Genomic DNA, 12820 nt, shown 5'->3' with positions numbered 1-12820 from the left:
TAGCTCTTGTTTATGATCTCTGATGAATATTTTTTAAAAGAAAAAAAAACAAAAAACCCCACTCAGGATAACTGAATTAGCGTTTCATTGACTAAAGTGGCCACCATGTCAAAGATCAGAGGGAGGGGTGAGGAGGCAGATGGCATAGAAATTGTCCACAACTGGCTCCCACGAGGAATGGGGAAAGAGGCACTCAACACGCACTGGGGGGTGGGGGGTGGAGGAGGAGCTGCCACTACTGCTGTCACAGGGAGGCGACACCATGCTGCAGACTGGTTGAGACCACTCGGGAGAATCTCACCCCAAAATGGGGAGTGCAGAAGTTTAGGGGTTCCGGATAGCCCGCGGGGGAGCGGATACGTTTGAAATACCGACAAGGACATGGCAATCGGGGTCGGAAAACCGGTTTGGGTGCAGGCCGGCTTGAAGGAGCGCAGGGCCAGGCCCTGGGACACCGCTAAGGCTCCGTCCTGGGCGCTGCATTTCTAACTTAGGCCAGCCGTTCCACCTAGCCTACCGGGGCCTAGGTCTTGAGGACGGCCCTCTTGCCTGGAGGGGGCGGGGCGCTGTCCTTTCTCTGGATCTCAGGCTCTTACCGGAGCACCCCTTTCAACCCTGGAGCGAGAAAGAAAGAGCCTCAATGCCGTGCTTTTGCAACCCGCGGTCCCACAGTCCCCAGGGTTCCCCAACCTCTCTCCAGATCAGCGCGCCCCCAGCAAGCTCAAGTTTGGATTCAGCTCGATTTCCAAACTCGGTGCCCACTCTAACAGACCCAGAGCAAGAGACAAACATGTCACTACGCACCACCACCTCCACCTTTGCACCCTGAGCCCTTCACGAAGCTTCCCGAGCACCCGGAGTCCAACTCGCACACCCCTGCCTCTCCCGAAAGGCGCGCCGAAACGACACTTCTTCTAAACTCTAAGGCAAATATGAGCTTGAATTCGTATAATAATAAACACAACCCAATTTGGGCATGGGCCGGACGCAGGCGGAGATACGCGCGGCTGGTGGGCGGGGCACTGATAGTAACGGAGGAGGGGGGAGGAAAACGCGAATTTTAGACGCGGTCTGGAGAGGCACATCCAGCCCCGCGCGTTTGCTGAAGTTTGCAGTGTTTCCCAGAAGTTGCAGCCATAGAACTCCAGACTGGCGCCCCAACCCGACTCCCGCTCGGAGATGAATCCTGGGCTTCTAGGTGACCGTGACGAGTTTTTGTAACTGCTGTAGGAAGGACCGCACTGGTGCATATTTCCGGGGAGCGCAAGGCGCAAGCCCTAAAGCCTGAGAGCGGATGCGCCCTCGTGCGGAAGCTCTGTCGGGTGAGGACGGAGTGAAGGCTTAGTGGGGGGGCGAGGAGGGTATTGAGTGTGTGTGTGGGGGGGGGGGGGGGGGGGAGCTGAACCTGAGAGACAGCCGGGCAAAACGGGTGTTCCAGGGAGCCAGGTGGAGACATTAAAAGTTCCCAGTTGGTTCATAAGTCTTCAGATCCCAGAAAAGTGCGTTCATGTCTGAAGTCAGTACAAATGCCTCTACCAGTCGGCAGGGAAGCTCTGAGATGGCCGGATGCTATGGGAAGGACCACTGCGCTTCCAACTCTGGGACCCCTGAAGAAATCAGGCTCAGTGTGGGATGAGGGCAGACTGTACCATTCCCAAACCTCACCTTTCTGGAGAAAGCCTTCTCCTTGGGAAGGCTGGGCAGAGGCCAGACACCAACCCGGACCAAAATGGCCTCAGAAAAAGAGGCTGAAGGGGAGAGGCGAGCTTTAATCACTGCGCGCTCACTCCCAGAGGCACCTATGCTTCCTCGGCTTCACTGGTAAATTAAAAAGCAGACCGTCGAATTAGTGATGATCTGTGTCATCTCTCCAAATATGTGCATCACTTTCTAAGTGTGAAGACAGTTAATCAATTATATATATGATTGATGTTGCCATATGTGTGATATACCTGAGAGGGGTGAGGACGGAAAGATGCAGGACTTACTCAGCCAGGTCACCTTACTGACAACCCTGGGAAGAATGATGATAATAAGAATACTATCAATGAGGAAAATAAATGTTGTCCTGGCCAGATAGCTTGGTTGGTTAAGCATCATCCTGATATGAAAAAACGTTGCCCGTTTGATCCTGGGTCAGGGCACACACACAAACACATCAATGTTTCTCTCTCTCTCTCCCTTCCCTTCCTCTCTCTCAAATAAATACATTTTTTTTAAACTTAAAAAAAAATTTAAATAAAATGTACTGAGACTATTATATGCTAGCACCATTCTAAGGGCTGTCTTTGTGTTAGGTCATTCCATCCTCACAGCAACCCTAAGAAAGACATGTGTACCATTCCCATTCTGCAGAGCAAGAAACTAAGACCCGGAAGTTAACTCACTCCAGATCCTCCTCCAGGAAGTCTGACCAAGCCAGGAAAACAATCACATTCTAATAGCTATGGCATGTGGGTGCTGAGGGCCCTGTGGCAGTTCTCTCGAGAACCCTTGCAGCATCTCTGAAAGACAGGGATTGGCCCATTTCACAGATGATGAAACTGAGGCTGGGCACAGAACACCCCAAGACATTGGAGGTAGTAAATAGCAGAACAAGGATCGGAACCCACACTGTTTTCTCCGAAGGTGGGTTCTCTGAAGTCTGGGAGCCTCAGCTGTCCACAGAGGGTCCAGAGATGTGCCTGCAGAAAGTGAAGGGAGGGGCCCTCCAGACAGGAGAGGTATTCGGCACCACCAAACGGGTGAGATTTGGGGCATTTTAAGTAGGAAACCAAGAGTCCTCACATCCTATTAAAACCCAGAAGACCCTCCCTTCCTCTCCCCTTCCCTCCCATCCCTTCTCCTCCCCTCCTCTCCCCCTTTGAAAGGACTGGGGAACAGGGTTTTCTGATGCTTCTTGCAAGGAGTGGGGGTGGGAGCCATGAAGGTAGCTGTGGACTGGTCAGCTGGTGTTGAGTGAAGCCCAGAGAACAGGATGAGTGTTCGCCTTATTCCCAGAAATGCTTTAAAGCAGGGTAGTCAACCTTTTTATACCTACCGCCCACTTTTGTATCTCTGTTAGTAGTAAAATTTTCTAACCGTCCACTGGTTCCACAGTCATGGTGATTTATAAAGTAGGGAAGTCACTTTACTTCATAAAATGTATAAAGCAGAGTGACAGCAAGTTAAAGCATATAATAATAATTACTTACCAAGGACTTTATGTCAGATTTTTGCTAAGTTTGGCAGAATAAATCTTTATAAAACAACTTACTCTAGTTAAATCTATCTTTTTATTTATACTTTGGTTGCTCCGCTACCACCCACCATGAAAGCTGGAACGCCCACTAGTGGGCGGTAGGGACCAGGTTGACTACCACTGCTTTAAAGAGTCTAAAAAGGGCAATTAGGGCAAAAACACTGCACTGCCCAAGCTCTTTAACCTGATAGATACCATTAATTGAGACTAAAGATTCCTGTTTTTTCTGTTATCCAGGTAAATCCTACATCTAATAGTGTGTCTTTACTGTGGACCGGGCTTGGTGGAATAACTTTCATATTGTGTTTTGGATTCACTCATCTTCACAATAGCCCTATTGGTGATCCTATTATTTTTCAGTTGAGAAACAAGTGCAGTGAGCTAGAGGTAGCATGCCTGAGGTCACACGAACCCTCAGATGGCCTGAGTTGGGATGTGTGGATTCAGCTGAGACAAAAAGGCTCTGCTAGGAGCCTGCTTGCAAAAGTACGACGAAGGCAGAGACGGCCCAGAAGGGGCTCCTGGGAAAGAGAAGGCCACAAAGTCAGTGGTCACAAGGTTCTCTCTTGCCTCCATGACCTCTCAGGCTGGGTGGGCAGAGACTAAGCACAAAGCTGTACCCCAGGTTCAGAAGGCCAGGGTCTTCCCTCCCAATGCTCCCCAACTCCATTCTCTTACAGGGACCAGTCATGCCAGCAAACACATCAATCCATCAACACATCCCCTTCCCTCTTCTGCAGCCTTCCACACCCTCACCGTCCCAGGACAGTGCAGTGTCCCTGTAAGCTTGACACTGGAAAACCACAGCGCCAGAGAGACACATTCAGAGGCCACACGAGCTCTGCCTCTCCGCCTTTGCTTCGCAGCCGGGATGCTGTAAAAGCCAGAGAAAGGCTCGCACAGGTCCAGGCGGTGGCATCTTCCCAGCCGCAGCGGCGGTCCCAACCATGCGACTGTGGCTGCCCAGACTTCCAAGCTCCCTAAAACATTCCACCTCTTTCCTCACATGCCTATGTCAAAAAGCAAACATGTCAAACGCTTTGGTGAGCCGAGGCCACGCAAGAAAGAGGCAGGCAGGGAGCGCTGCTAAAAGTTTGGGAAAGCATTTCAAGTATGTGGTGCCAGAAGGCAGTCACGGGTGGTGGCTCCAGCCCAGTGTGTCCTGTTCACCTGGAGTCCAGCCTCCCCAGCTGTCCCTGGACTAAGAAACAAACCCTCAGCTTTCCCCTTGTCCATGTCCACCACACTGAGAGTCAGGGGCGTACTGTCCAGAAATGACCCCGGGCACACATTCCACGAGGTGTTAGGCACAGGCTCCAAGATCCCAGCACATGCTCAAGAAACTTAGTTCTCTCATTAATCAATGTATCTTTTCCTGGTGTCTCTCTTTCCTCACCTCAGGTTTATGAATATCAATAAATTCCCATTGGGCCAAACTTGCCCAATGCCCGGCCCAGTTTTTTAAGATTCGGAGTGAAGAGAGTAACGAGGAGAAGAGTGTTGAGCCACCGAGGCTTGTTTTGTTTTTGTTTTTGTTTTTTTTCCCAGGGGGACCTGGGAACTCTGTTCTCTGTGCTTTGAGTACAATTCAGAAGCTTGTCCCAGGCCCGGAGGTGACCCCCAGGCAGTCTTGGGGTAGAAGGGAGGAGATGGACCCCGAAAGATTTATGAGCCAAGTGCTGAAGTTCCCAGGATTCTGCGTTTTCTTCCCTCCACTTCTTGCCACCAGCAAGGAAGGGGAGAGGGGATCATCGAGGGCCCCGGGCAGGGTGCCCTGCTCTGCTGGGAGGAGAAGCGTTGGCTGCCCCGAGAGGCCCTTGCACTCACCTGGTCATGCTACAGATGAGAAGACCCAGGCCAGGGAGGGGAAGTTGTTTGTTCACTCAGCAAAGTGTGGTCTTCTCATTTCTAACCCAGTGCTCCAGCAATTCCAGGAGGCAAGTCATCAGTGATTCTGGTGGTCATAGGGACAGGCCGCTTGAACCAGGGCGGGGAGATTCAGCCAGCCACAGACCCAAGTCTGGCCTTGGGGGAGAGGCTGAGTGATCAGGCTGCGCGACAAACCTAGTCCTTTCTTCCTGAAAGCGGTGAGGTTGGGGCGTCTCTCCAAGTGTTACAAGAAGCAGAGGCTACTCCGATTGCAGCCTCTTTGGTGATGGGAATGTTCAGGACGCTTGGAGGCCACGGGGGGCTCTCCAGGCAGCGCTTTTCTGTCAAGACTGGACCCTGTTTAGAGACACAGTCCACCCAGCCAAGGCCGGTCTGAGACACAGAGTTAACTTCGAGGGAAACTGTTTCTGCCTTGGTCTTCGGTCTGCTTGCATGTAAGTTGCTGTGTCTTTGAGACCTGCAGGACTCTATCTCATTGGGTCAGGAAAGAACACGGTTATCAGACATCGATTTTGTGCAAACTGCATTCTGGCAGACACAGAGCCGCCCCAGCCCTGAGGCCCAGCAGCTTGCAATGGACTTTTGGGCCCTTCCATCTTGGACCTCCTTTTGCCTTTTCCTGAAAGGCCCTGGGCCTCCCGAGGATTGACTGGCAGAACGAAGGGGCAGCAAGTGGGTGGGAAAAGCAGACAGCCTGTGCCTGACACGCCGTCTTGCACCCAGGCAGATGTGCAGGGTGCCGAGAAGTCAGGAGAAGTGGCCCAGCCAGTGCCTGGGCTCCCCGCTGCTCAAGGTGTCCTGCTTCGGGATCTCCCCACTGCGCAGGGAGCAACAGACTCGGCGAGGCTGTGCCGAGCAAGCCCTTAGGCCCGAGGTCCGCTCTGAGCTAGGCGCCCACCCCAGCACCCAGCACACAGGCCAGCTTTCTGTACTGACCTGCGCCTACATGGGCCCTTAGGGCTTCAGACTGAGGGATCTGTAGGGGACCCTATACACCCAAGCCCTCCAAACTGCTGCTGTAATAGAGTCACCAACACAATCCCCCAAGTTGCCCATGCTCCCAAGGGAATGGAAGGGCCCCTCATCATGGTCTCCATGCCATTGGGGAAAACCTTCTCGAACCACCCACTCTGGTGAGCGGCCCACACACAGCGGGGACTTCTTTAAGAACCCTTCCCGATCCAGGGCGGGTTCAGAGGCAGCGCAGGCTGTCTTGCACCCCCCCACTCCGTCCTATCTCTCCTTGATTTTCCATGTGTCTCTCAGACCTGGTCTGAGTACTAAAACTGAAAACGAGGGCAATATTTCTGGAAGGACTCTTTGAAACACCTGAGGAAGACGAAAGCCAGTTAGAATACTATCCTTGTCTCCTGTGGCGAACAGGAGCAAAATGAAACCGGCGTGCTGAGCTGGGCAAGGAGCTGGGCTGTCTCTTTCTGCAGCTCAGAGAGGGGGTCTCTCTCTCTCTCTCTCTTTCTCTCTCTCTCTATCCCTCTCTCTCTGTAGCTGGCTGGTCCAGCTCACTCAACCAAAGCACTGTGGCCTGGGCCCCGCTGAAGTCAAGCACGGAGCCCTGGAACTCTCCGTTCCTGCGCATTTCTATGGAAAGGAATAAAATGCAGCTTTTTAACCACATGCCACCTCTTGGGCCACCGATAGAAAGAATCTGTGTCACACATATGGGAAAAAATGATTATGCTCAAACTTCCCCCAATTCTATGTCAGCACAACATAGAGACAAAACGCCATGTTTAAAACAACACAACACCCAGGTTACGTTCCACGCCCCTGCACGAAGGAAAACCACCTTTTGGGAACTCATCCTGGCCTGAAAGGTTCCGTGCGCAAAAAGCCTGCGGCCCTCGGTGAGGCACAGCTCACCTGCTGGGGTGGGAAACATCCCCCAATCTGGAGTTCCGGTCCCAAAATTTAGATACAGAAACCAGCAGGAGAGTTTGTGGGTTTGGGCCAGGGACATAGATAACAAAGCCATTTCCCCGTGGTCACATCTCACAAAGGCTGTGTTGCTATTAAAAAGAAGAAAAAAAAAAAGATGAGATATTAGAATTGAAAAGAAAAATAATCTCTCTATTATTTAAAGTCTGAAAAGATTGATAAATTTAGAACTCAAAGCATTGGAAATTATTTTTGAAGGGCAATGAAGCTTTGAGATCTTTCACTGCATTAGGGTTAAAGCTTTGGAAATCAAATCAAGAATTAAAGAGATCTGAAATCCACTTCTTACGTGGCCGCTACTTAGATGGTCAGGAAAGCCTACAGACTCCGTCCCCCTTGGCACCTTCGCCGGCCCGGGTCAGCTTCCCCTCTGAAAAACCTTTGAAGGGGGTAAGGAAGTCCGCATTTTAGGAAATGCAGGGAAAGCAGGACTCCCCCTGCTTTGTAGTTAGCTGACAAAAACTAGTTTTCCTTCCCCTCCTAAGCTGGGGATGGCTGGACACTCCTATGGAATGGCACTGTTTGTTTTGACAAGTGGAGTGTTTTTCTGCATTTAGCAAAATGCATTACGGCGAAAGACATTACAGCATGCAACCCTTCTGGCAGCCGCGTCCAGCCAGGACTGTTTCTGGATCGCCTCGACCAGGGTGAAATTTTTCATTAATCGAAAGCCTTTCTGTCAATGAACAAGACAATAGAAAATGCTTGCACTCCTCTGCGGTCATCTCTCTCTCTATATGAATATATCTGCACATTTACCCACCTGTGTAATAAAAAAATAATCAAAACAGGTGAATTTGCGAACCCACCTTCTTCTTTCTTTCTTTCCTTTTTTTTTAATGTGAGAACACAAACACACTTTTTTTGGGCAGAAAAACAACATGGGTTTATTTTAAGGTAAGTACAACAATTAAGACCACATAAGACAAACACAGGTGAAGTTAAATTTTTTAAAGTTTTTTTTTTTTTCTTTTAGGAATGCTCATGGAGAAATCTACTATACAAAACCATCATACTTTGTAAATAAAAAAAGTATCAGATACTTGATTTCTTTCTCGGCCAACAACAAAAAATAAATTATTTTCTTGTTTTGTAAAAGACCTACAACTGGGGAAACAATTATATTTCAGAATTGTACAGGGGGAGGATACCCCACATAGGTTTTTTTGAATTTTCAATTTGGCAGTTAGAAATGGTTGGGCAAGATGAAAATTATCCAGTGAACTCAACTTTAAATATTATATTAATGGCTCTGAACGACAACAACAACAAAAAAAATAGCCTGATTACAAATCCACACATTTGTACAGCACGGTTAGAGAAATTTAAAATTACACACAGCACATACAAAATCTATAGAGACTCCCATAAACCTATGGAGGTCTCTACAGAGAGTCATTTACTGGGTCGCTATGGGGTTTGGTCCATAACTTAATTTTGGAAACCCCAAGAGAAGTAGAGAGCACAGCCATCCTGGTAGGGGAAAGGGGATTTAAAAATTAATATTCATTTCGTTGGGCTGCGTCCCTTCCACGGGGGGGCTTCTTGAGAATTTCAGAAACGGGGCGGCGAATTAAAGTTACCTGCAGTTTCCCAGAGGGCTGAAGCTGGCGCGCGCGCGCTCTGCTCCCGGGTCTGAGAAAAAGCTGGTGGACGTGTTTTGGTTCTTTTTGCGTCTCTGCCAGCCTGAACTGTCTGAGAGGGTCGCGTCTGGGAGGCGAAGCCAGACCTGCCAGGGCCGGTCAGTATTTCGTGCAGTCGTAGGAATAGGGAGCGGCGTGGCGGTAGAGGGACGGCGTGGATCTGTAGGGCAGCTGACAGCTCGCGTTGCTGCTCACCTGGGGTTCCCCAAGGGTCGAGTTCTCAATCCCCAGCCGGTGGGAGTTGAACATCTCCCGGACGTTGGGAAAAGTCTGCTGCTGGGCCGCGAACGTGTGGCCGGGAAGGTGGTTCAGGTCCCCGCTGTGGTTGAGATACCAGGAAGCCGCCTGGGCCGCGGCGGACCCGGGCTGCGGCGCCGGCTGGGGCTGGGGCGCCGGCGGGGGCGGCGGTGCCTGCGGGTGGTGGTGGCCGTGATGCTGGTGGTGGTGTCCTGCGGCGGCCAGCGCGCCCTCCTGGCCCGCGGCTAGGTTGAGGGCGCTCAGGGGCGACGTGGGGCCGCTCGGGTGGTCCGAGAGGGCCTCGTCCAGCGCGGGCGGGACACACATGTGCGCCGGCCGCTCGGCGCCGGTGTACAGGCTCATGGCGCGCATGCTGCACTGGTAGCCGCCGGCCGCTCCGGCCTCCAGGCCTTGCGCGCACGGCTGCCCGTAGGCAGCGGGCGGCGCGGCGGCGTAGGGCAGCGCCAGCGGCGGCACCACCAGGCCCGTGCGCCCGGCCGCCGGGCTCAGCTCGCCGCCCGGCGGCGACGTTCGCAGCGTCATGATGTTCTCCACGCTGAAGCCGGGCAGCCCGTTGGGCGCGCCCGCGTGGTGCTCCGGCAGCGAGCCGTCGGGGGAGCCCGCGGGCGTGGAGGCCGCGCTGCGTGGGCTGCCCTGCAGCGCGCTCTCGGGGCTCAGCGTCTCCACCTTGGTGATGACCGGCAGCGCCGGCGAAGCCGCCTCGCTCTTGATCACCACCTTCTTCTCGGCCTCCTTGGGGGCGTCCGCTAGGGGGGGCCCGGCTGGGGCGCCCTTGGACGTCGCCGGGGGCGGCTCCTTGAGGTGGGCCCGCTCCTCCTTCTCCTTGGGTACGTCCTTCTTCTTGAAGCGCCGCCGGCGCCTCAGGAAGCTGCCGTTCTCGAACATATTGTAGGAGTCCGGGTCCAGGGTCCAGTAGCTGCCCTTGCCGGGTTTCTTGTCGTCGCGGGGCACCTTGACGAAGCACTCGTTGAGCGAGAGGTTGTGGCGGATGCTGTTCTGCCAGCCCTGCTTGTTCTCCCGGTAGAAGGGGAAGCGGTCCATGATGAACTGGTAAATGCCGTTCAGGGTGATCTTTTTTTCGGGCGCGTTCTGGATCGCCATGGTTATGAGCGCGATGTAGCTGTAGGGCGGCTTTACCAGGTCCTTGGGCGCCGCGGGCTGGTGGTGGTGGTAGGGTGCATAGGAGCGGCCCATGCCCGCGCCGTACTGCTCCGGATGGCCTGAGTAGACGCCCATGGGGCTGGCCATGCCGCTGTAGCTGCCCGCCGCCCGGTAGTAATTCTGCTCGCTCAAGTAGGGCACCACTCCCAGGGCGTTGGGGTCGGACACGGAGTAGCGCGCCTGCATGCTGCGTCCGAGACGGCTCGCCACCGCCTGTTCGCACGGACCGTGATGAAGGCCCTGCGAGAAAGAGAGAGGGAGAGAGAGCGAGCAAGCAAGAGAGAGCGAGCGAGCGAGCGAGCGAAAGAGTAGTCAGCGGGCGGGGGGGGGGGGAGCCCCGGGTGTCTGGAAACCTCGGGGGTGAGGTGGAGGAGGCGCCGGCGCTCGGCGCTCGAATTCGGACGGAGAAGGGGCGCTCGTTTTCAGCGAACCGGGAGGATCAGCATCCTGGAGGGCGCGCCCCGGGCAAGCGCAGCGCCGGCCCCTGCTCGCTCGCTCACGCTCAGGACCCGGCGGGTGGCAGCCCCGGCGGGCGGCTGGGGACGCAGCGGAGACGCCACGCGCGCTGCGGACCAACGTTGGTCCCCCGGTCCGTGCTAGGAGGGGGAAAGCGGCTCTCCAAGCTCCCCAGCAAATCAGTAGCCCTGAGGGTCAGCGAGCCGGGGTCCAGACTGGCTGCCCAGACGAGCCCGGAAAAAGAAGCAAAGTCCCTTTTAGGGATTGGGAAAAGTTTCAAAAGTCGTCTTGCTGAAAGCGAGTTTTTACTTTCCTCTGGCCACGCCCCCTCCGGGAGCCAATAACCAGGCAGCTATGGGGAGCTGGCACCCAATCAGGACGAGGAGCGCCGGAATCCGTCGGCTCTAAGACCCAGCCGCGCAGAGCCAGACTTTAATGCAGCTCCAGTCTTAACTTGAAAAGATTTTTTTTCAAGAAAAGAGTTATATCTTATTAAATTTTATTTTATTTTCACAGTTTGGTTAGTGGGCCCACGTGCCCAGAGCAAGAAGAAAAAAGCAACGCTCTTTTGCAAAAAAAAAAAAAAAAAAAAAAAGCTTTGAAATATAAAAGCGAATTGATTAATGTAGTCAAATATCTCTCTCCCCAAAGACCTTGTAAGTAGCAAAGACCCTGAGACTATTTTTCTTATTAATGAGTGATGAGGCGAATAATTAGATTTCCTAATTGTCGGGGCCCAGGTGTAATGGATTCAAAGCAGACGTGCTGGCTTAGCATAGAAGGGGCCTCCCCTGAATGTTGTTATTATTTAAGCAAATAATTAATAATCAACAGGGAGTGTCCAGCTTCAGGGCAGTCAAGAATAACCTATGAAGGTTTTAGAGGTAAATTACAGAAATGGAATGCCCCTCAACCCCTCCTGAAGAGAAGGGCCACAGTGTCCATAGGGGTTAGTTAGGCGGAGCGGGGAAAGTAGCAATATCTTGAGAATTGAATCCTCTAAATTCGCCATGGATTAGGTAAGTCACTCGCGTCATTGCGAACAGTTTTGTGGAATTTGGGGAAGACAGTGAACAAACTCTGTTCGGTTCCCCGCGCTCGCTCCCGCGTCGATGCCTGCAGCCCACCGGCTCCAGCTTCGCAGTGGCTCCCTTTTCCCGGACAAACGCTCTCTTTGACAAGCTGGTTCCCGCGCTCCCGAAAGCTGGGAACAATGCAGCGAGCCCCGGGCCGGGCCGTCTCCTGTGCCCCAGCCGAGAAACCCAGCGGCTCTCCGTGGGGACTCGGCCCCACGACGCGCGTCCCTAGCGCGGGCTCCCTACCGCGCCCGGCGCCTCGAACACGGACCCGAGCGCCGTTCCTCTCTGCGCAACCCGCAAAGCCCCCTTGGGATTTTCCAAGCTGACTTTTTCTATTTCAATTGTGTTTGGTCGGTTGGTATTTGATAGGTGACTTGGGCGCCGGGCCTCCGTTGGAGGACACGAGAAGCGGTTGCAAACGGTTAAAACACCCCCCCAGAGATGCTATTACTCGGGATATGGACTTGGAGCGAGTCGGGGGACTCGCCCTTCCAGGCTTTCTTCTCTCTAGGAATCCTGGAAAGTTTGTTTATTTGTGAACTGAGTATTTATTCCTTCAACACCTCGAATAATCGAACCCCCCTTTGCCCGCTTCCCCTGAAGGGGCGGGACCCCCATCAGAAGGGCTAAACGCTGGTCAGAATTCTTCTGGAAGTTGTCCATCCGGTTGGGTAGAGAAGAGGACTAGATAAAAACTTTTGTTTCAGGTTTCCTCCTAACTCCCCTCCTAACCGTTCAGATTCCTAGGGACGTGGTGAGAAAAATCTACCATCACTCGTAGCTTTTGGGAGGTGAACAGAAAGCATGGGGGGACATTTCATTTATTTTCATAAAGAACAAAAATTATTTATGTACATTATCTACGAATGCTATTATCTCATAACTCAGAATCAAAGAAAAAGTACAAAACAGGTTCCTATTAAGTCGAATATTCTACTTCTAAAACACTATATTTTTATGGCTGCTCTGGGTTCTTTTCCTGACTTGATTTTTTTTTTTTTTTTTTTTTGCAACGAAGTAAAATAAAGCTACCCAGTCCTAAACTCACAGGTAAATAGTCTGAGTGTTCTTTCACTGATCATCACCCCCCCAACTCTCACTACGACTTTATTATTATTTTTTAATACTTATAGTAC

General features: G+C 52.6%; 1 protein-coding gene across 1 annotated transcript; it reads right to left on the bottom strand.

Moving 5' to 3' along the window:
* Positions 1 to 7962: 7962 nt before the first annotated feature.
* Positions 7963 to 10860, bottom strand: FOXC2 (forkhead box C2). The gene has a single exon (XM_066349741.1). The coding sequence runs from the start codon at positions 10333 to 10335 to the stop codon at positions 8830 to 8832; it is 1506 nt and encodes a 501-aa protein (XP_066205838.1). The 5' UTR covers positions 10336 to 10860; the 3' UTR covers positions 7963 to 8829.
* Between the last annotated feature and the right edge of the window lie 1960 nt (positions 10861 to 12820).

Source organism: Saccopteryx leptura, chromosome 9 (assembly GCF_036850995.1).
Source record: "Saccopteryx leptura isolate mSacLep1 chromosome 9, mSacLep1_pri_phased_curated, whole genome shotgun sequence".
Taxonomy (NCBI): Eukaryota; Metazoa; Chordata; class Mammalia; order Chiroptera; family Emballonuridae; genus Saccopteryx; species Saccopteryx leptura.
This window is presented reverse-complemented; position numbering and strand designations above follow the sequence as displayed.

What these genes read in the sequence shown, in the direction of transcription:
- FOXC2 (XM_066349741.1), bottom strand. Translation starts at nt 10,335, where the DNA reads ATGCAGGCGCGCTACTCCGTGTCCGACCCCAACGCCCTGGGAGTGGTG.